Source organism: Pagrus major, chromosome 13 (genome assembly GCF_040436345.1).
Source record: "Pagrus major chromosome 13, Pma_NU_1.0".
In the NCBI taxonomy this organism is placed as follows: domain Eukaryota; kingdom Metazoa; phylum Chordata; class Actinopteri; order Spariformes; family Sparidae; genus Pagrus; species Pagrus major.
In genome coordinates, this window is record NC_133227.1 from 28,940,558 (window position 1) to 28,962,201 (window position 21,644).

A 21,644-nucleotide genomic window follows, 5' to 3' on the forward strand; every position below is an offset into this window, starting at 1 on the left:
ATGGCTGCCATCTCAAAATCTCTGGTGCAGAGTGATAATGGCGTCTGCTACGAAATGAGGAGTTTTACAGGCTAGAATAAAACCAACGACTAATGTAAGTGTCACAGAGTGGTCAAATTATCCTCCATGTTGATAAGTGCAGCTTTAAGCTCTACAATATAAAGATCAATGTTACCTCCCATCTCTGGTTTGCACCTCCAGGACGCCTTTCAACGTCTCCTGAATGTTAATTCAGAGTCGTCTTCCTCAGCGGGGGGGAAGCTGCTCCTTCGGTCTCTCCAGGCGGCTCCTGCGAACCACTCAGGCCTTCAAACGGTGCGACCTCCCAGTCACCACCCCGCCTCTCTGATCCACCCCGAGGCACCCGAGAGGGAATAAATATCATCTGAGGCCACCGGGTGATGAGATCCGTCTATCCCATCGAGGCGGGAAACGTTATTGCTTCCGCAGGTGTTATTGAGGCGGCGTGGCAGGCTCTCTCCTCCTGGAGCGACTGTCAAAACACCTTTAACACCGTCCTTCAAAAAAAAAAAAAACAGAAAAGGCAGCAACTCTGTGAAAGCTTAATGAATCTTTCATGAAGCTGCTGCGGGAATTATTGCCTGAAAAGGTGCTGAGATGAGCCAGAAAGTCCCGGGACAAACTGGATGATGAGAGAAGACTACTACAAAGGAGAGTGTAGATATTTCATACGTTTCAAAGTCGGGTCACAGGCACACGTCTGCCCCTCGGCTCGGCTAAAGAAGTCCACCAACAGCAACTATGTGACTCGTGATGATTCCCGGAGTCGTACAACTTTTATATCTATGGAGGAGCACGACGGTCTGCTGGGTAAAGGCAGCAGACTTCACAATTACAGGCTTCCAGAGTGTGTGTGTGATGTATAATTAACTTCATCAAGTGGGTTTGTTTGCTTTGCACTTTGAGTCTCTGCTAAACAAAGCCCACTCACTCACGCAAGTCATGGAGGGCGAAGACTGTAATTGTCTTTATGTTAAAAGCGGCTGAAGTCAAATGCGACTTTCTATATGTCAGAGCGTGGAAGCGCGGGGCGGACGCTGCCGGCGGGGGAAGCAATTAAGAGGTGAAATGCACACAGGACTATTTTCTCTAACGCTTTCAGCTGAATGTGTAGAATTTTTACGTGATCAAAGCCTTTTACAAACTCGTCCTGATGGCTGAGACGCTTTGTGAAAAAAATACGAGACGACAGCAGCGACGGTTGGTTCGCAGGATGTGTTGCCTGAGACCGACATTATTAGCCGCTTCAACAACAAAAACAACATGCAGCTTCCTCATTCACATCAATAAAACCAATTTGTTGTCACAGCGGGGGGGTTCAGAAACACAGGAGAGGATTTGGACCTGCTTTGAAATGGATCCAGGGAAAAACTCCCAGAATCCAGCATGCATAAATCAAGGATTTAAAAAAAGGAACATTCTCAGGATTAAGGAAGCTCCGAAAGAAATTCCTAAAAATAACAAGTCCTGACTTCAGGACTTCAGAGTTTATGATGACCTCCGTTAGGCAGCGCTGCAAAAACTCCAGATTTCGAGCACGTTTAAGCTGCGCTGGTGTGGGCAGCAGGGTTACTGGAGCAAACTAAAGTGCAGCGAAAAGTTGAAACAGAATAACAAAGTAGAAAAGCAACCGGACCGGCTGGTCAAAAGTATTGTACCATCATACTAAGAGTGGAAGTTTTTCATGTTTTCTTGTAAGCGCTGGTCGACAGGTCCTGTGGAAACATCCATCCATTATCTGAAATCGCTTATCCTTTTCAGGGGGTAAGCGCTGGAGCTGACATCGGGGTACACCCTGAATAAGTCGAAAAAGATTCAAAAGGATATTTTGATCGTGAGATTTGAGTCACTCCTGAGAAGAAAAAGAGCCCTTGGACATTATTGACTCGGAAGATTCACATGAAAAAAAATTCTCCTGGAAAAAATATTTCCCAAAATTTATATATATATATATATATTTATACACTTGGTTTTACAGATGAAATAAAAAAAATTCCCCTGGAATATAATAATAATAATACTAGTTATCACCTAAAACATGAAGAGTTTCACGTTATAACAAGATAAATAGGATGTTGTTTTATCAAGAAAATGTCCTTGTTGTGAGATAATAAGTTTGTTTGTAGTAAAAGCACAGAAACATCTTAAACATAAGATCTCAAACAGATCCACAACGTGACAATGACTGACAGCAGACTGGGTCACAGTTTGGTTTCATATCGGTTCTTTAATAAAAAAGAAACTTCACATGAGATGTTAATCAATGAACTTAATAACTGTGGAAATGAAGTCGGTGAGTTTTTGGCAGCGACGCGAGTCCAGAGACTCTCGTCAGCGGGACAAAGACTGAGGCGGAGTGGATCACTGTGACATCACATCCTCTCGACGGGGTTGATGCCCAGGATGTCGAAGCATTTGGCCATGATGAGCGCTGTGGCGTGACAGAGCAACATCCTCCACATGTTGATCTTCACCACCTCACCTGCAGACACAAACACACAGGAGACACATTGAAGATTTTAGTGGCTGATTACTTCTCAGATTGATCTTGTGAAATGTTTTTATTTCTCCTCTTTACACAGTCAAAGAGGATGAGATCGACTGGTGGGGCTGAACACGTCCGAATAAAAAAAAAATGCAAAGAAGAAACGAAGAAAAAGAAAACAAGCAGCGTGAGATGAAGGAAGAGAGAAAAATAACCCCATTGAGAGGTCGGGCAGATCGTAGAGATGTTTCTCAGTCAGAGGTGAAGCTCAGAACGACACCCACAAACAACAACAGGTCAGAGGTCACGTTTAATGATGCCTCCGTCACACAGCGGCAGCCGACCATCACGGCATCAAATGAGACTCGGTGACCTGAACATCTGCATCCACGACCGACCGGCCCGTCAGGTCGGGTTGCTACACGGAGCTGAAGCCAATAAAAATGAAGTGTGTAATGAGCAGCAGAGGTCGTTAAAGGGGCGCGAACATCGACGTCACTGACAGACGGCAAAACGAGTTCGTCATTTTCACAAACAAGCAGACGCATCCGAGAAGCGTACAGGACGACGGCAGAGCGGAGCTGATGAGGAAGAAGATTAAAGACGAGCAGACATTTTTATTTTCAACGCGTTGTTACATTTTAGAAACCTGCAAATATACCTGCGATTAACTGACAGCTCTCTGATCAATCATTCACCCGTTAAGTTTTATTTTCCACGTCTGAAAGAAGCTCCCAACAGGCCAGTCACTCAGACAGGACTGACAGGCACCTTACGTTTTCTAAGTTTTTGGTCGAAGAGTAATTCACAAAAGATTTCGTAGCTCTGAAACGAGTTTCTAAGTTTGAAAAAGAGGAAAAATACAAAAGTACTGACTTTTAAAACCATATTTTGATGATTCACAATCACCCACTGATCAAATCAATCCAATAACACCAGAAAAATGGCGTTTACAGCGCTGATGGACCGGGAATATGTCCGCTGATTTACTGACCCAACAAAGAAATGCTCTCTTAAGACCAAACGTTAGCCTCTTTCACACGGAGGACTCTCAGGCACTTATTCTGCCTTGCCGCTCTGTATAAAAAAGGTACAAAGGCGGGATGGTCATTTTTGTTCCACCTCAGAGCTGTCAGGGAAGGTAGTTACAACTTCAATCAGGAGATTTTAAAAGCAAAGCTCAAAGAAAGAGAACGGCAGATGTAAACTGGGGAGAAAAGGGCCGAAAGCTCTTTACAGTGGGGCGGCCATTAGCCACCGCTGTTCAGTACAATACAGGGTGAAACGATAATTATGGCTGTACGCCTTCGTGCACCAGTCGAGTTGCTGTTTCTGTGCTGCGGCGCTGAATAATGGCAGGAACATTTATTTTGCAGAATAGTATGATGTCACAGAGAAGTTGACCTTTTGGATATAAAAATGTCTTCACATCATCGTTTTATCCTTTTAGATTTGTGTAAAAGATTTTGTCAGGATTAACTGTGGTTGAAAAAAGAGATTCTGTTCAACAACTCCTGAAGTGTACCGAAAATAATCACCATAAATTCATAAATCGAGCTAATTTCATGGCCGTCGCTGGATAAGCAGGTAAAAACGGTGCGATATGTAAAGATGTGTTTGGTATTTGATGCCCCCTGGAAGACCTTTAGCTGAGGGAATCCAGCTGAGTAAGACCTTCATAATGTCAGCTGATACTTTGCTTCAGTGCTGCGTATTTTCACTGAAAAGAGCAGAAACCACGTGTGGCTCAACGTATGTGGACTGAAGAAGCTCCTCTCAAACCCAATCATGACACCATCACCTGCTACCAACCAATCACTTATCAATTAAAACTCAACTGAAACTGAGTGAAGTTCAATTATTCTGACTCTGAATCTGCTTCATGATCATCACACACACACACACACACACACAGAGTCAACAAAGCCCAACCATATAAAGTAATAACCTCCAGCTGCCACAGCGCTAACTGAGAATTAGCATAATTAAACAGCTCTAAGCCTGAAGTGTTAGCACTTCAGCACGCCGCGGGGATGAAATGCTAACAGGAACAAGTGGCGGGTTAACAGCGTTCAGACGGCTTTTAGTGAAAACTCTCTCAGAGTGAAACTTCCTGTTAATCGGCTGATGAGAGCAGAACAGGAAGGAACTTCAGCTCGTTTGTTCTCGTCCTCCTCCGCCCAGCGTACCTGTCTGTCGGTCCTTCTCCACGCAGTAGCAGCTGTCGTAGAACTCGGTGAAGGTGGTGGCGAGCTCGTACAGGTAGTCGCACAGCGTGTGGAGCAGCAGGTCGTCCAGGACCTTCTGCAGGATCTCCGGGAACCGCAGGATGCACTTGCCCAGCTTCCACTCCTTGTCGTGGTCCAGGAGGACCTCGGTGGTCTCTGCCGCTTTCCTCAGGGTGGCGTCGTCGATGTTCGCCAGGCGAGTGATGGACCTACAGGAAGTCAGGGATAACATTAATAAAGGTAACATGTAGCATTTCTTAAACAAATAAGATAAAAGCTGGTAAACCCGCTAAAACAGGTGATCGATTTCTTCCCAGCTGCCGTCCAACAACTGCTTCAAGCAAGTTCACTTTTCTTTCAGCGTGTCGCTGTGAGAGCAGAAAGATTTGCTCAGTTCACCCGGAGATCTTTCAGTATTTACCAACAGGACTCTGCTCCTTTTTGTACCCGACAGAAACAGACCGACACAGCTGCCTTTCATGTCACCTTCTTTGAGACAGCAAAGAGTTTTCAGATCCATAGAAACTTGTTTGTGTTGAAGAACTGAGGTTGATCTGCCGAAGATCAAAATACAGCTCAGTGAACAACATGTTAATCAAAAGGCACAGACACCGAACGCCTCGGCTCCACATGATGTAAAGAACTCGTTTACAGATTTGTTGCTTTTCTCTGTTGTTTTTTTAAATCAGTGTGAATTAAATATTTTAAACTGTTGGACAAACAAAACAAGTCATTTGTAGGGAAACTCGGCCGTGTCAGTCTCATGCACACAGCAGGTCAGCTGAGCATTAAAATGTAGAATCTGTCTAAAAGGAAGGATTAAAAATTCAAGTTTCTGAAGATAACTGAAGGATCAATAAACATTTACTCGGGTTTAAATGAAACGGTTCCTTTGGGAATCAATCGCTGCTTTTAAACTCGACTAATGAAACAAGTTTCAGAGCGTTTTCTCTGTAATTAGAGCCAAATTACACGAACAGCTTACATAGTTATTTTTGACATTTCTCAAATGTTTAATTGGGATAATAATCATCAGTTTATTGATAAATGAAATCATTACTCGCAGCCGCTGAGCTACAAGTTGCATTTCTTCATGTTTTCTATTAAGACGCTCCAGGTTGAACATCGTCCTCCCCCCGAGGTCCGTCTGGGTTTCTGTCTTTGTCTCGTCTTCTCTCCCACAGCGCTGGCGTTGGGGTGAAGCTGCGCTCTATTGACCGAACGCTGGAACATCAGATGCTCTCAGGCGAGACTGTTCAACCCTCTCTCCCCCGCCGCTGGAAAAAGACAAGATCAATCTGTGCTGGGCGCTCTGCCACCTCGAGTCCGACACCTCCAGGGAAGCTGGACAGGAAGGAGATCAACGCGGCGCTCTGCAGCCAGGAGACGGTCACTCGATACAGGGGGGGATAAGGGGTGAGGGGAGATTGGGTCTCGCTGACTGGCAATACCCTGAAGAGCTCCCACAGGGGCCGGCGATGATGATTTGATACGGGTAATGAAAGTATACTGGTGCTGGTGAGCGAAGAAGAGGAAGGACGAATGTGTCTGAGGAACTCAGTTTAACTTTGAAGATACTTTCAGACCCAAAGAGATCGACCGAGCGGTTCTGTTCCTGTTCAGTGTCTTTGTTCCGTCATTAACAGACTCCTGGACTCATTTCTTCTTCTGTGTTTGTGAACTAATCGATCACCGTTTGATATTCAGTCCCTCCGAGCCAACTGAGCCAGAGTTCAGAACTTTTCCAAAACCACTATGAGCTGTACAAATGTGAACCTGGTGCAGTAACATTACTGTTTATTCACTGATTATCAACATTTTCACAAAAGTTTTAAGGAAAGTTAAATAATCCTTCGTTGGAAAATCTAAAAGGTTTTTAGGTGCTGAAGCTGTATTTTACAAGACCTGTGGCAAAATGTGGTTGCAACAAAGCGAAAACGGATTTCTTTCTTCGTTCAGGTAAAAAAATAATATTTACAGTTATTAATTTGATTACTGTTACGCTCTCCAACAAATTATCCTTCAGGTTATTTTGGACGTTCAGTTCAATTTCAACCTAATCCAGTGAAAAACAAGCGAGTGGCGAGGCTTCGGATTCACAAACAAATTGTTACAAAAGTTATGAAATTTAGCTCCAAAGGCCAAACTTCAAAAAATAAATAAAATTAAATAAAATGACACAAGACTAATACCAACAATATAAGTGGAAAGGAATATTTAGCATGTTCCTCTGCATTCAGTTAACGCCTCAACTCGCTTACCGTAAGCGAGTTACACGCTGAACGCTTCCTTGAATTTCAGCAGTCGTTTTAAAAGTAAGTGTTGTTAGCTGCACGTGTGACTCTCAACAGAGATCAGAAAGAAGCCAGATGTCTCACTCCTGAGCAACTTCGGTCGTCGGCTTCAGTTATTGATTACGACTTATTAAAACAAGTTTTAATGTCTTGTGGATGTATTCTGAAATGATCTGCTGCTTTCTGCTGTTCCCTGTTTTTAACGTTGTGTTTGTGATGAACGTGACGCACAACAAAAACAGAAAGGCGGTGTGACAAAGACAAACATCTGTTTCTGGCGGGTTTATCCACATTCAAAAAACACACACAAGCTAAGTTTCGTGAAAAAGTGTTATTTGTCATTTAGCAACTCTACCAACATTCATATATCGACCTATATTCAGCTGATGGATCACTACGGTTTCATGCTTCTTTTAGCTTTAAAAAGGTCAAATCAAACCTGACCCTCAGCTGACAGAACATGTGGTGGTAACAGCTGAACGTTTCAGCAGGAAGCAGGAAGCAGGAATCACACTTCAGTTATTTTCTGAGTATAACAGGGTGAACCCTCACCTGATGCGGGTGAAGGCGTAGAGGAGGTACGCCGCCGTGTTGCCCCGGTCATCCAACATCTTGTCGAACGAGAAGACGTAGTCGTTGATGCGGTTGTGGGAGAGGTCGGCGTATTTGATGCAGCCGAAAGCGACCGACCTCTGGGCTTTGGTGAGCTCCTCCGGGGTCAGGACCTGCAGAGAGACAATTTCAGACTCCGTTAATAAAGCAGGTATTTTAAAGACCAGGTGTGGAGCGGACTATCTGTCCGATCACCATTCCTCACAGTCTTCAGGAATCAAATATTCTGATAACTCTGTAGCTTCTATCAGCTTGTAATTACTGCAGGCAGCACTTCACCTTACGCTTCTAACAGTAAAACCAGCGAGTTGAATTTAATCCACATAATGAATCTAATTCGCTAACCTCGGGCGAAGATTTAATTGACTTATTAAGTCATAGCCTTCCCTTGAATCTGTGTGTGACGTGACTGATACCACAGGGAGGGAACGGAGCGAGGAGGAGATTACCAAGAACATTTTATGATATCATTCGATTGGAAAACAAAAATAAATTCAGTCGAGCAGAACATAACAGAGTGAGGAAATGACTTGCCAAAAATATAATGACAAAATATATGACAGGAAATAAAGGGACGTGTCATAACATGATATAATGAATTGGAATAAACGGGACAAGAATAGACAGAATATTTGAGGAGAGCGAAATAACAGATGGAAGAACAAATTAACACGCACATCACTGGTACGAACAGTTTTTTACAAAAATAAAGTCATATTTTTATGCATAAGATTTGCCAAATTTACAAGAAGGCCCTAATAAATAAGAATTTGTCAAAGACGGCATTTCATAAAGTTTATAAAGTTTCTCCGAACTCAACAACTCACAAAATTGAGCAATTTTTTAAGGGAGTCTGGGGACTTTCTCCACAGGTGGCGCAGAAGTTTTCCATATTAGTTTGAGTTTCTGTAAAATTTGACATGTTTACATCAATAATATGTTTTCTTTCATAAATGCAGTGTAAATCAGTTGAAACAGTGTTGAAACAGCTGCTAAATGTTGGCAGGTAAGATGCACTTTGAGCACAGAAGCAGACAGGCTGGTACAGCGGTGCCGCGACAAACTGACACTTTTTACATGGTTAGAAACAACTTAACAGATTGAAGTTAGTGCCGAATTTACAAGAAGGTATGCATGATTAAGAATATGCAAAAGTCATTTCGCAAAGTTTGTTAAGTTTCTCCTCACGCAACAACTTTTTAAAATCATGCGTTTTGTTAAGGGAGTCTGGTGAAACTGCGGTATTAGTTCAATGGTTGGAACAGTTGAAACAGTGTGTTCACAGACATCTGCTGCTGACATCGGCAGGTTAATGGAGCCTAAACATGTAATTTACAAATGGAATGAACCAAATGGAAGTCAGACGGTGTGTAATCGGTCCTGCCTGTTCCCTCGTCTGCTTCTTTAATCCGCTGTTTCAGGATGGGAGCCTCTTTAAGAAGCCAGCGTCTTGTAACTGTAATATTTTTGCTCGCTACCATGAGAATTTTGAGTGAATATTTGCCCTAACGTCCAGTTCCTACACCGAGAGAGAGAGAGAGGACATGGGACAAGACAGAGAGATTTATATTTCAGTCGTTTGTCTAACTAATTGTTTCAGCTCCAGTTGAACCCCCAACGACGAGCCACGGCAGCACAGGAGAGATCAGAACAGACAACAAGGGCCGGGCCTCAGAGGTCAGAGTACAGTCTGACAAAACAGGAAAGTGAATCACAGAACAAGACGGGAAAGAGAGGAAAAGTGAAAAACAAAAAGATGGGAGTGAATAATAGAAGACAGAAGAACAGAAGCGAGTATAATACGACACAACTGGAGAAAAGATATCCGAGCAGCAGCAGCAGCAGCAGCGTTCGGTTCACGGAGGCCGGGGTCGGGGTTTGTTTTAATGAGGCAGGGTTAGCAGATGGTAGACGTGGGCACCGACCCAGACTGAGAGCATTGTGCCAGGCCAGAAGGGCCTGCAGGGAGACTCTGCTGGCACCGGTTTCCCACAACCTTCTCAGCATTAAAATCATCGCAGTTCAACTGGAAGTCAGCGACTGTTTACACGACACCGAGTGCTCCAGATAATACTTAACCAGGTCAGGTTCTGTTGTTTTGATCCACCTGCAAGTTTAATTTCAGATACAAACCCCTCAACATCAGGAGCTGCAGACACACACGCTGACAATAACGGAGGAGTCAGAGGCTGCTGTGTGGAGGGAGAACGGCTAACGATCGCCTCGGATGAAGAGAAAAGGCTCAACAGATGTTTTTCTGGGCGAATCCGGAGACGAGACGGAACAATAAAGGTCAGGAGGTGAAAAATAAGACCTCACATTTCTAAACAACCAAGCACACACACTTTCTTTTAACGAGGTCTGGTCGAGCTGCAAAAGGAGCCGGTGATGATGAACCCGGGAGCCGCAGGAGCATCGCAGCAGAAGAGTTCGTGTGATTTGTGAGTCAGAGCGCGGCTGAGAAGAAGACACAACTCATCGAAATCAAAACTTCCCTGGATGAGAAAAAAGCTACACAAGTGACTGAAATCTCAGAAACTAGCAAAAGGTTGTGATGGATGATTTGTGATCAACGAGAGCATCAGACTCAGAGGGATTTCATCGACAGCAAATCATCCAATACAGGGAAGTAAAAAACTGAGCGTTCAAAACATTTTCAGAACTTCGCTGTCGGAGTCCTTTTAATAAATGTAATCTGTTTGTTCAGCCACTGTAGCAGCGAGGCTCCAGGGTTAGCTAGTGCCATCATCAGGTTGTTCAATACCTGCAAACTTCTGACATTCCCAGCAGCCTTACTTGTAAATGTTAGCATGCTGGCTAACAGGCTAAACTACAATCATAATTCAAAAAAGTTGGGACGCTGTGTAAAACAGCTTCTTCCTCTTCATTACTCCCACAGAATGAGTAAAACTACTCCCTGATATCTAAAAACTGATGCGGAAATGACCGTTGTTTTGCTCTGCAGACGCATTTTTGATGAACCACAGCTGTAAGAGCTAAACTAACTAACTGAAAATATTGCATTTCCTTTGTGCTTCACTAGTTGTTGTTAACCATGTTAGCATTTAGCTCAAAGCACCACCGCGTTCGGTCCAGCCTCGTTCAGTGTGGCTCTTAAACTGGATTCATACTCGACTCTGGAGCTGAACTGGAGTCCAGCTGTTAGATACCATCAACAACACCAGACTGTGTTTAAATTTAGATGGATGAAAGCAGGAGATAACTGAGCCGTTCTTCAACTTGCTCCTCTTCATCTTGATAATACTTTTACTTTTTCTCTTCAACTAAAAACACAGAAATCTGACAGCGACTGACGTCATTTCAGCAATCGAGATAAAAACGGTCAGCGTCGGTGTGGCTGCGGACGGGAGGAGGTTCGAGCTCACAGAAGATGCAGGAAGAAAGGAGGAAGATGATGAAAAGATGGAGGGGAGGAAGAGAAGAATCGGACCGCACACAGTCGGGTTCTTCTGAAACGTTTTCTGGTGGCGTCGTTTTGTATTTCCAGTCGTGTTCGTGTCTGAATGTGATCACAAAGATCTGCGGTTTGGCTCGAGCCAGAAGAATTAATGGCGACCGTAGAGAGAGACGGTCATTACTGTAAAATAAGCCTCGTCATTCAGGGTGAAGGGAACGCCGGGCGCAAAGAGGAAATAATGAGCTGCTCACTGGACCGACTCCCCTCGTACTAAACGGCTGCTTATCAAAGATTTGACACGAAATATTGATTGAGAATGATTCAAACACGAGCTAAAAATAATGTGAAATATTCTGCTGAGAAACGACTCCAGCTGACTGTGATGAACGAGGGTTTACTAATTATTCTGAGGACAGATTAGAGACGTGAAGCAGACTTCCTACAGATGATCACATAGAAAACAGCATCACAGTTAAATATTCACCGCAGCCGAGGTCTACTGTGGCGATGCAGCCGCGTTTGTCTTCTTTTTCATTTGATAAGCTCATTTTTCCACCCGTTTAAATCTCCTCAGTGTCGATGTGCTGTTCTGTTCACATCTCAGCTCAAAATAAAACATAACTTAATCTTTCTTCTCCTGAAAAAACTGTCTGTGCAGAACTTATTTGGTTTTCTTCCTTTCTCTTCGTTCATGCTGTTGATGATTCATCCGTCTGGGAACGAGAATTTCTGAACCAAATTTAACTGGTTATTTGTCCAATATTTGAAAAGATATTTCACTCACAAAGTGTTGGACTGACAGATGCGACTGTTTTCAGCTCATCTACAAACGAAGAAACCGCTGGTCTGAACCAGGGATGCTCCTAATGATACCAACGTCTAGTCGACGTGTACACGGGTATTTTTGGAAACAGCTAAAAAAATCTGCGTCCTGACGAGAGTTTAGCACAATTATAGAAATAATCTCTGCACATAGTATCACATCTTTCTGAAAACAGAAAGCAGATATTTAACTCCAATCAGTCGTTCAGCTACAGGAAATATTATGAAAGAGGCCGTGAGACGTGACTGCTCTTCCCATAATCCTCCTGGGTGACGCTGCTTTATAAAAACATTGTCAGCAGCCATTTTTGTCTCTTTTCCATTATAACTGTATTATCAACGTCTGTTTGTCTCTTTCTAAATATGACGTTAAAAAATATAAAAGCCATCCCATCGACTCAGATTCTCCAATATCATAACACAAACTCCAAGTTCGCTTTTGACAATGATGCTACAAACCCTGATAACCGTGTGTGTGTCTGCATCACCTGACCTGCAACACCATTTAAGTGTGTATGAAGGTCAAAGTGTACAGAAAAGGCTTTGCTTTCAGAAATACCCTCGTACGTGTGGACGGCCTATATACTTGGTTTTGTTAAAGTAAGATCTGAGTAGAGAATGATGCTAACTAGCGTAGCGTAGGGACAATTTCTCCATTACGAAGTTGTTCCAATAAAAAGACTATCCACAGCAACGGGAACAGACAAATGTTGATTTTCTGAAGTTGAATTTCTTTGAGCATCACAAATGAAAGTCTCAGAAATCTCAGGTACTAATATCAGGACAAATAAAACCAAAACTGTCTGCATGGAAAGAGAAAATGAATGTCCCGTAAAAAAACACTTCTCTGTCTGGACTTGACTTGACTTCGCTTTGAACCCACTTAACTCTGTCCTCATTCACCTTGTCTCTAGTTTATGAGACAGTGAATGTGTCCTACAGCACAGAGACTTGTTTATGACATAAAGAGTCCCTCTCCACCTTCATTTCCTCCGTCTGCATCCCGTGTTTCTAAGGACAGGACGACTCTCTCACCTTGTCTCTCTCCTTCTCCTTCAGTTTGTCCATCGACCTCTTCAGTCCCTCCTCCAGCAGGTCCATCAGCCTCACCGTGTCTCCGGACCGGGTCTTAAACTTCTTCCTGAGAAAACAAAAGTTCAGAGGGGGGGAGGAAGCCAGTAATCAGTCGACTCTACATCCCAAAACAGAATTTCTCCGGCAGGTACTGAGATTGGACGTTCTGTCGACAGTAATTATCATGACAACAAACTATTAGATTACTTCCTCTCTCCGACGCCTCGAGGTGATACATTTTGTACAATCGAGCAAGTCAGACGAGCATTACAAGCAGAACACGAGCCAAAAACTTAATAACCCGCTCCTCTCCTCATTGTTTACTTGCAGCCATAAACAGCCCCCTCCTGTGGCTGCGTCCGGCCCTTATTGTCTGGATGAGCGATTATGAAAACAGCATGATAAATTTCTAATGGACTTTGGAGCCGCGCAGACATCGTAGGGCCAATTTACGCCCCCTCAGGTGACCGTGGGGCGTTTAGCAGCACTTCGTTATGGCCTCTGTGAGGCGTAACGCCAACCTCCCGCCTGGCTCGGCTCTTCCTCTCTGGACGATTGATCAGGACAAACAACAGCGTGACAGATCGAGTTCAAATCGTAGAGTCTGCTCTTCAATCGGCCACACTGTAATCACTGCTTACTATTAAAGGAATAAACAACACACGGGGGAGATACGGTACGACTGTACACACACTGTAAGGACAGGTGAAGAAACTGGGACGACAACGAACTGGGACTGTGAAGTGAAGAAGGGGGAAGAGGAGGAGAAAAAGATAAGGAGGGCAAGAAGCAGAAGGAGGTGAGGGAAAGATGTAGGAGTGGAAGATACAGGTGAAGAAGAAGAAGAAGGAAAAGATGAAGAAGGAAAAGAAGAAGAAGAAGAAGAAGAAGAAGAAGGAAAAGACGAAGATGAAGAAGGAAAAGATGAAGAAGAAGGAAAAGACGAAGAAGAAGAAGGAAAAGACGAAGATGAAGAATGAAAAGACGAAGAAGAAGAAGGAAAAGATGAAGAACAAGACGAAGAAAAAAAGTAATATCCATTGTGTGTTGGACCGTCTCTGAGCTCTAATGTTGTTGTGATTCCTGTTGTCCAGCGTTTGTGTGACTGCAGTCCAAACACTGTTCTGTTCTGTTTGTGGAGCAGCTTTTTATTTGTTAATGCAGTCGAGTAGTAAAGTTGTGTTTTTATGCGCGATGATAAAAGTTGAAGCAGTGGTGGTAAAGATACAGTGAAGGACATCCAGATGATTACAGTCTCTCATTGTTCAGAGGAGCTGCTCGGCCCTGTTGCTGCTCTGATGTCGGTGATTTGGATTCGTCTTAAACCGTTATTAGTCTGAATACAGAGACAACGCTCAGTCTTTAACGGCCTCAGCGTCGACCGTCAGGTTCATGATTATATAAGCCTTTAATATCCACAAGTCTTCACTGACTGATCTGTAAAAGGATGATGCATTATGGCCTTTAAAAACAAACTGCAGACTTCATTTTGGGTCAATTTGGGAGATATATTTGATTTCTTGTTAAGAGGTAGAATATTTGTTCAGTTAGTAATGAGTTGGACCCACAGTGGGGCGCATACTGACCGTAAACACATACTGGAGACAATTAGCTTAGCTTAGCATAAAGACAGGGGGAAACAGTTGGCCTGGCTCCGTCCAAATCATGAAATGATTCAGATCTAAACTCACTTGTCTTCTCCGAGCACCACTCCGAAGCCTGCGTGCTCCACCCGGGTCACCTGAGGGTTGTACCATCCAATCATCTGAGCCGCCGCAAACACCAACTGGAAGTGCATGGACTGCAAGAGAAAACACACACACACACACACCTCAGTGACATATCACATAAATGTCATGTTATTCTTCCCAGGTGAAGAGAAGACTTCCTGTAGGTCAGTGGAGAATAAAAGCATACGTTTTCTCTCCACCCACCTGTCCACTGTCAGTGATGTAGATGATGATGTCAGCCTTCTCGTCAAAGAGTCGGTTGTGCAGGGCCGCGAGGTCCGACGTGTCGTAGGTGTAGCCGCCGTCGGACTTGACGACGGTGAGGGGCACCGACTGACCCGGGGCGAAGACGATCTTACGACCCTCGTCCATCTGCACGAAGCCTGAGGAGGGACGGAGAGAGGAGAAGAGAGAAAAGAAAATGGTGTTAAGAGACAGAAATAATATGGGCATGATTGGAGGAGAAAGACGAGATAATGAGTTAAGTGGAGGATGAAGAAAGTGTAAAAAAAATAGAGAATTGAGGGTAAAGAGGAAGAAATTAGACCAGAAACACAGGAGAGGACTGGAGGATATTTATGGGACAATACTGCCCCCTGGTGGTCAGATTAGGAAACACCAGACTACAATGAGTTGAGGATGTGTTTAAGGTTTATGGTCCAAAAATGCTTCAACAAAACCTTAAACAACCCGAGTACGTACTCAAAGTACAAAAAGACCATTTTATGTTACCGTGGATCAAATCTGAAACATAAGCTCTTCTCCTTCTGTTCAGGGCCTCTCGCCTCCTCTTTCCTCCGTCCTCCTGCCTGTGTGCGATCTCAACGCACCACTGAAGGATGTCTCAACTCCTAAAATGTCTTTTGTTTTGTTGTTTTAGTTATGTAAAAAGGAACAGTTCACCCAAAAAGGACAAGGACGAGCTGTGTGGAGACGGTTTGTTTCTTTTTCTGCTGTTTTTAAAAGAGTCTGATCTACTTTGTTGTTAAGCCGAATGCTGTAACTCTGTTTTGCTGTGAAGCTCCAGAAATGTTTTGTGGACTACGAAACTTCACCTGACTTTCCATCAGCGTGGGGGTGAACTTATCCTTTAAGATGATGAAACATATGATCAAACTTTCTGACCTTCACTATTTGTGTAGCACCTCGTAAGCCACTGTTGTAACCCCACATTATGCCACACGAATTAGATTAAAAGTTAATCTACAGTATTAGTTGTCATGAACACCGTTCAGATGATAAAATACAGCAGTAGGCTGTAACTAAACAATGAACAGATGGACGGACACAGGCGTCTCATTTTGTCAAATCTGTTGCCTCTCCTCCTCCTCTCCGTCTCTTCCTCACCTCCTCTCAAGGAGAGGAAGCAAGGGAGGGAACTGAGGATGTGCGAAACAAAAATATGAAGAGGTGAATCCCTGCAACCTTTTGAGCCGCTACACACTGACCTTTATCCTCGAACTCCTTCACCACCTTCGTCATCATGTCCTGGTAGTACGACTCTCCTCTCTCGATGATGGAGATGTCCAGACAGTCGTAAACCCTCTGAAACTCTGAAACACAAACAGTCACCATCTGAGCGTCAGTTTCAAGTTGTTTTATTCACATCGTCAGTAGCTTTGTGCGTTTCAGGGAGGATCATTCCTTCATAAACACTCGTAGCGTCTCGTAAACATTTGTACCTTTGCGGGAAACATCACAGATGAGGTTCCAGCCTTTAATGAAGTCGGGCTCTTTGCTCTGCAGCCTGACGACGCACTGATACGCTCGCTTCTTGAAGTCCTCCTCCTCGTCGAAGCGCTTCTTCGACTCCTGGTGGAGGGCGACGCAGAAAAGAAAGAGATGAGAGAACAGAAGATAAAAAACAGAGTAGATGAAAGAAGTAAATGAGGTGAGGAGAGAAATGAGGGAAGACGAAGGCAGAGAGAACAGATGATAGTCTAGTTTATAAATGTACAGTCGACTTTACTGAACATGATGCTGCACAGAATATTCTTACATCAGCTGACGTTAAATCTCATTAAATGTACTTTTTAAAACTGACATTAAAAACACATTTACTAAACTATTTTCCCCTCTGAACTCTGGCAACATACTGTGGTTAAATGTGTAAGTAACTCTCCACAAATACTGCAATAAAAACTACACCAGGTGACTAAAACCGATTCTTTTAGCTCACATGAAACAATTAACTAACTAGCAGTACTACAAGTTAATTCAAGTCAGGATTCGAGCCGTGAGCTGCAGCAGAAAACAGAGAAACTCAAACAGATGTAGTTACAATAACTGACTTTGTAGAAGGCCTGCAGGTCACTGATGGGCGGGGAGACGGTCAGGTAGTTTGGGAATTTATCCTGCAGGTGAGCGATCAGCATCCCGAACTGAGTGCCCCAGTCTCCAACATGGTTCAGCCTGGGAACAGAGTCAGAACCAAACGCAAGAGACTCGTTTTATTTTCTATATCAGAGGCCCGAACATGAGTAACTCCTCACTTCTATATGTGAGACCAACATCAGCAGGTTCAGTGAACAGCGACTACACTGACCTGAGGACGTCGTAACCCAGAAACTCAAACAGTCGACACGTGCTCTCCCCGATGATGGTGGAGCGCAGGTGGCCCACGTGCATCTCTTTGGCGATGTTTGGGGAGGAGAAGTCCACCACCACCTGATCAGTTGTTGGAGTGAGAAGAAAATACGTTAAAGTTCAACCCTGATGGAGCCACAGAGAATTTATTAAACTACTGAGACAGTTTTTTCACACTTCTCATGACGTAAAGCCGTTAAATATATCTGACTCTGTCTTCATGCTACATGTGGGAGTGTGACAGACCCTCTTCTTGGAGGCCAGAGGGGGGGGCTTCACTCCGTTGATCAGCAGGTTGCTCAACAGTTTGGAGACAATCTGCCTCTTCAGGTGGACGTTGATGAACCCTGAAGACATGAAGACATCAGAGAATGAATCACAGACAGACGAAGACTAGAGAAGCTTCAGTGAGGACGACTTATACTGTTAGTTTATGTGTGCAGTAAACCTGTTAGTTCAACAGTTGAGAAGGAATATATACTATCTTTGATTTTATCTGAGTGTAAAGAGACAAATAATTATACATTTGAAGCAGTGAGGAAACCTCTCGGTGGGTTTTTTGTACCTGGTCCTGCGATTTCAGTTTTCTGGATGAGCTCGTTGTCTGGGAGGTTCTGGATGATCTTCTCTGCGATTTCCCTCGGGTTGATTTTCATCCCCTTCGCCTTCAGCATCTGCAGCAGCACAAAGTCACAAACAGTGTGACTCTGAATGATTAAACTGTAAAAGGAAAAAAAGTTTCCCCACTTTTCATACCGGAAAAGCTTCTAAATATACTCAGATCACTGTTGTTAAAAAGGGGATATTACTTCTGATGACAGGTCTGTTTATTACTGAAGAGAAAGGACTTTTTTTAACTTTCATTTTAAAACGAGGTGAAAAGAAAACAAAGGTTTGGAGTTGAACAAAAATTAAAGATCTTTAAACAACATCAGATTCAGTGAATCACTCATTTAAAGAGTCATTTCCTCTGATCCTCGGACAGACCCGGCGCTCTCACCTGGGCCATGGCCATGGCGCTGTTGCACTGGTAGTCTCCGAACTTGGCCTGCTGGTTGGGCGCGACGACCAGCGGGGGGTTGTCCAGCTCGGGGCACGCGGCCCGGATGGCATCGCCGAAGATCTCCTGGAGCCGCTGGTTGATGTTCAACATTGCCTGACTGCACTGAGGCCTCTCCTCCTGCAGACCCTGAGGACAGACACACAGCAGCTTCGTCAACATAATGATGAAGAGGAGGAAGACGTTAAACAGGGACGCTTTGATGAAGAGAAACAGAAATAACCTAGTGTTTGTGTGAACAAATGTTGTTGCAGTGTGGTTTAAAAGTCTTGTTTTATTCCTAGAATATTTTAATAATCATCCATTAGACATTAAAACTCCAAGATTGTGTTAAAATGCCAGAAAACTGTAAATTAAGTTGCTCATTCATTCAAAAAAATACATAAATACCACGTTAATCTACGGCACACTCGAACACAACACCAGCATTTATACAAGAAACGCGAGTACAGCGTTTAACTGACCCTCTTCAGGATGTTGAGTCGGTACTTCAGCTTGTTGTTTTCCTCCCGCAGCTCCTCCAGACGTGCAGATGCGTTCAGGTTCTGTGGGTTTTTTAGACTCTCGATCTCAGCAGAGAGACTCTGGATCTCAAGCTCCTGGAAAAAATGTGAAAAAACATACACAGAATCTCTTATATGTTCGATCCAGTGTGACTTTCACTTTCTGTCGAGTTCAGAGTCAGAATGAAACCAAAAGACGCCTCGCTGCTGGAACAGGATGCAACAAAGATTCAGATTACAAACTGACCACCAAGAGTCCCTGAAACTCATGAACACACTTAACTCTCATATAACATTACAATACTTGTTTAGATTGCGTTGTTGATTTAATTGTTTTAAATGTATTTTATCCATTTATTTATTGTTTTCTTTAACAGTGAACACAGAAACTGTGACCCAACAGGAGATTCTTGTCTTATGTTTTGCTCTGAATTTACAGCTAAAACCATTCAAGTAATCAACAACTACTTTGTTTATAAATTAACTGTTTTAAGCAGGAAAACAAAGATCTCCTGGTTCTCGAGTTTCACATGTGAGGATAAACTACTTTTCTTTGTCATGCATGATAATAAATTGGCATGTTTTAAAACTTTTTCTGAGATTTTATGGAAAATCAATGATTGATTAATTGAGAATCTCTAATATTTTAGATTTGGTGTTCAGTGTGCACTTTCTGAGTCATAGATAAAAAAAAAAGATGCTTCTTATAACTGCAGAACTTCACTGAGAATTATCACATTTTTAAGTTTTCTTCAATGTCAAAGTAATTCAGTTATAACAGTCTGTACATCCATGAGTACGCTGCGAACAGAAAATGCTGATAGCTAATTAGGCAGATGTTAAATGGTGCCAAGTTTGCAAAATGACTTAAGCTGCAAACATCACACCTCTTGTTAAACACCTCAAAGCCACAAAATTACTGAACTGTAGCTCCAAAAAGACGGAAGACAAAGAATATCGACAAATTAAATTAATATCAACTTTGTGTCAGGTGGATCCACAGTGTCTACACTGTTTCTGAGCAGAGACTCAATGAAGTAAATTACTGTTTTCACAGCAGCTGTAACTGTTACGTTCTGTTATCTGAAACCAAAAACACAATAAAATGAATTCTTCCGTTTGTTCAGGAAACCGCTCTGAACAACATTCACTGCTAATGTTTCCTAAAATCAAACTACGATGAAAGTTCCTGTCAATGTTTTATTAAAGATAGAGGATATTTATTGCTTCAAAGTTCAGTCAGTCAGAATGAAACCAAAAGCTGCTGAAAATGATGCAACAAACAATCAGATTACAAACTGATCACGAGGTTTCCTGGAATTCATGTGAACTCTAACTGTCGTTTTTTAACATATTTAATCAACTTATTTATTGTGTACTATAATAATAATAATCATAATAATAATAATAATAATAATAATAATACATTTTATTTAGAAGGCATCTTTCTGGACACTCAAGGACACCATACACAAATGAGATAAAAGAAAACATCAAGAATAAACATCAATATCAATAAAAAACACACAAAATAAGAACAATTACATTAGATTGAAGGGATGGGACAGGGCAAGTGGCATCAGAGGGAATAGGCAGTTTTAAACAGGTGTGTTTTGAGTTGTGATTTGAAGTGGGGGAGTGAATCAATGTAACAGAATAAGTAATTATGACAGAATAACCGCCCAGGATCTTATTCAGGGCCACTAGAGGGCCCCACACAAGACTTTAATACACAGACAACTGTAATATCATTTTAATGACAGCTTACTGTACCTGTGACATGTACCTGTAAGTTTTATTCAACCGATTAGTGAGGCTTGCTCTGTGTCATACATGACTCAACGTTAGTACAAACTGTTCTCTATGGAGGGTTATGGAATTTACTCCCACAAAACCTCATTTAAATATCTGTGTATTTAATTCCTCTAAGAGTTTATTTTATATTTCATTTATTATTTCAATCACTGCCAATACAGTCGCACATCCACAGGTTCTTCTTGTAAATTCGGCAGCAAAATGCGACATCAAGTTACAACACAACGCTTTGTGTCGAGTAAAACACACTTGACAGCCACCGTCCTTTACCGCTGATGTGGCGTCAGAAAACTGTCAACGACGTGACGAATGACAGAAGACACCAAATGATAAAGTTACATTTTTTAGATAAACTAGTGAAGTTTGGCACGAGATTTGATGGCCGAATACGACATTGGTGAAAACTTTCCCGACAGACATTTTTGATTTAGATCGGTCACGTTGTTAATTTTACTAACAAGCAGAAACATTTAAAATTGGCAGTTTGTCTAACGGGGTTTGGCGCTGCGCCTGCTTTCTGAACACCGGTGTGTAGCTCTTCTATCTGACACCGGCACTCACACACACGTTTAGCCTGTTAGCTAACATTAGCTACGTCCCCCACACAACCCGGCCGCTCACCTGCTGCTGCAGTCGGGTTGTGTACTCGGTTACTGGGTCTCCCATCACTGTGAAGCACCGGAGAGAAGCTCTTCTGTCGGCTGGATGTGGAGACTCGTGGCTGATGAAACAAACTGAGGCAGGAGGAAGAAGTCCACAACTTTCAAGTGCACTTCCGGTACTGGGACGGCTTCTTCTTCGTGTGTTCGAAAGGCGGAGCGCGAAACGTTGCGTCAGGTGTCTAGCGCCACCTCCTGTCTGTCTGGGGAACAGCTTTAATGCGAATGAATACATTTACTCGATTACTGTACTGAAATACACACGTGAAGTACTTGTACTTTGAGTATTTCCATTGCATGCTACTTTCTAGAGTTTTTCCAGACAACTAGTCTACAT

General features: G+C 43.0%; 1 protein-coding gene across 1 annotated transcript; it reads right to left on the reverse strand.

Annotated features, from left to right (window-relative positions):
• Positions 1-2,228: 2,228 nt before the first annotated feature.
• rars1 (arginyl-tRNA synthetase 1) lies at positions 2,229-21,447 on the reverse strand. Its single transcript, XM_073479879.1, has 15 exons — positions 21,270-21,447; positions 18,795-18,929; positions 18,271-18,459; positions 17,836-17,944; positions 17,517-17,617; positions 17,230-17,351; positions 16,976-17,096; positions 16,367-16,496; positions 16,133-16,237; positions 14,889-15,067; positions 14,646-14,755; positions 12,916-13,021; positions 7,581-7,753; positions 4,696-4,943; positions 2,229-2,503 (listed from the first exon to the last, which is right to left on the reverse strand). Exons 1-15 carry the CDS (start codon positions 21,312-21,314, stop codon positions 2,394-2,396), a joined length of 1,983 nt encoding a protein of 660 aa, XP_073335980.1. The 5' UTR covers positions 21,315-21,447; the 3' UTR covers positions 2,229-2,393.
• Positions 21,448-21,644: the final 197 nt, after the last annotated feature.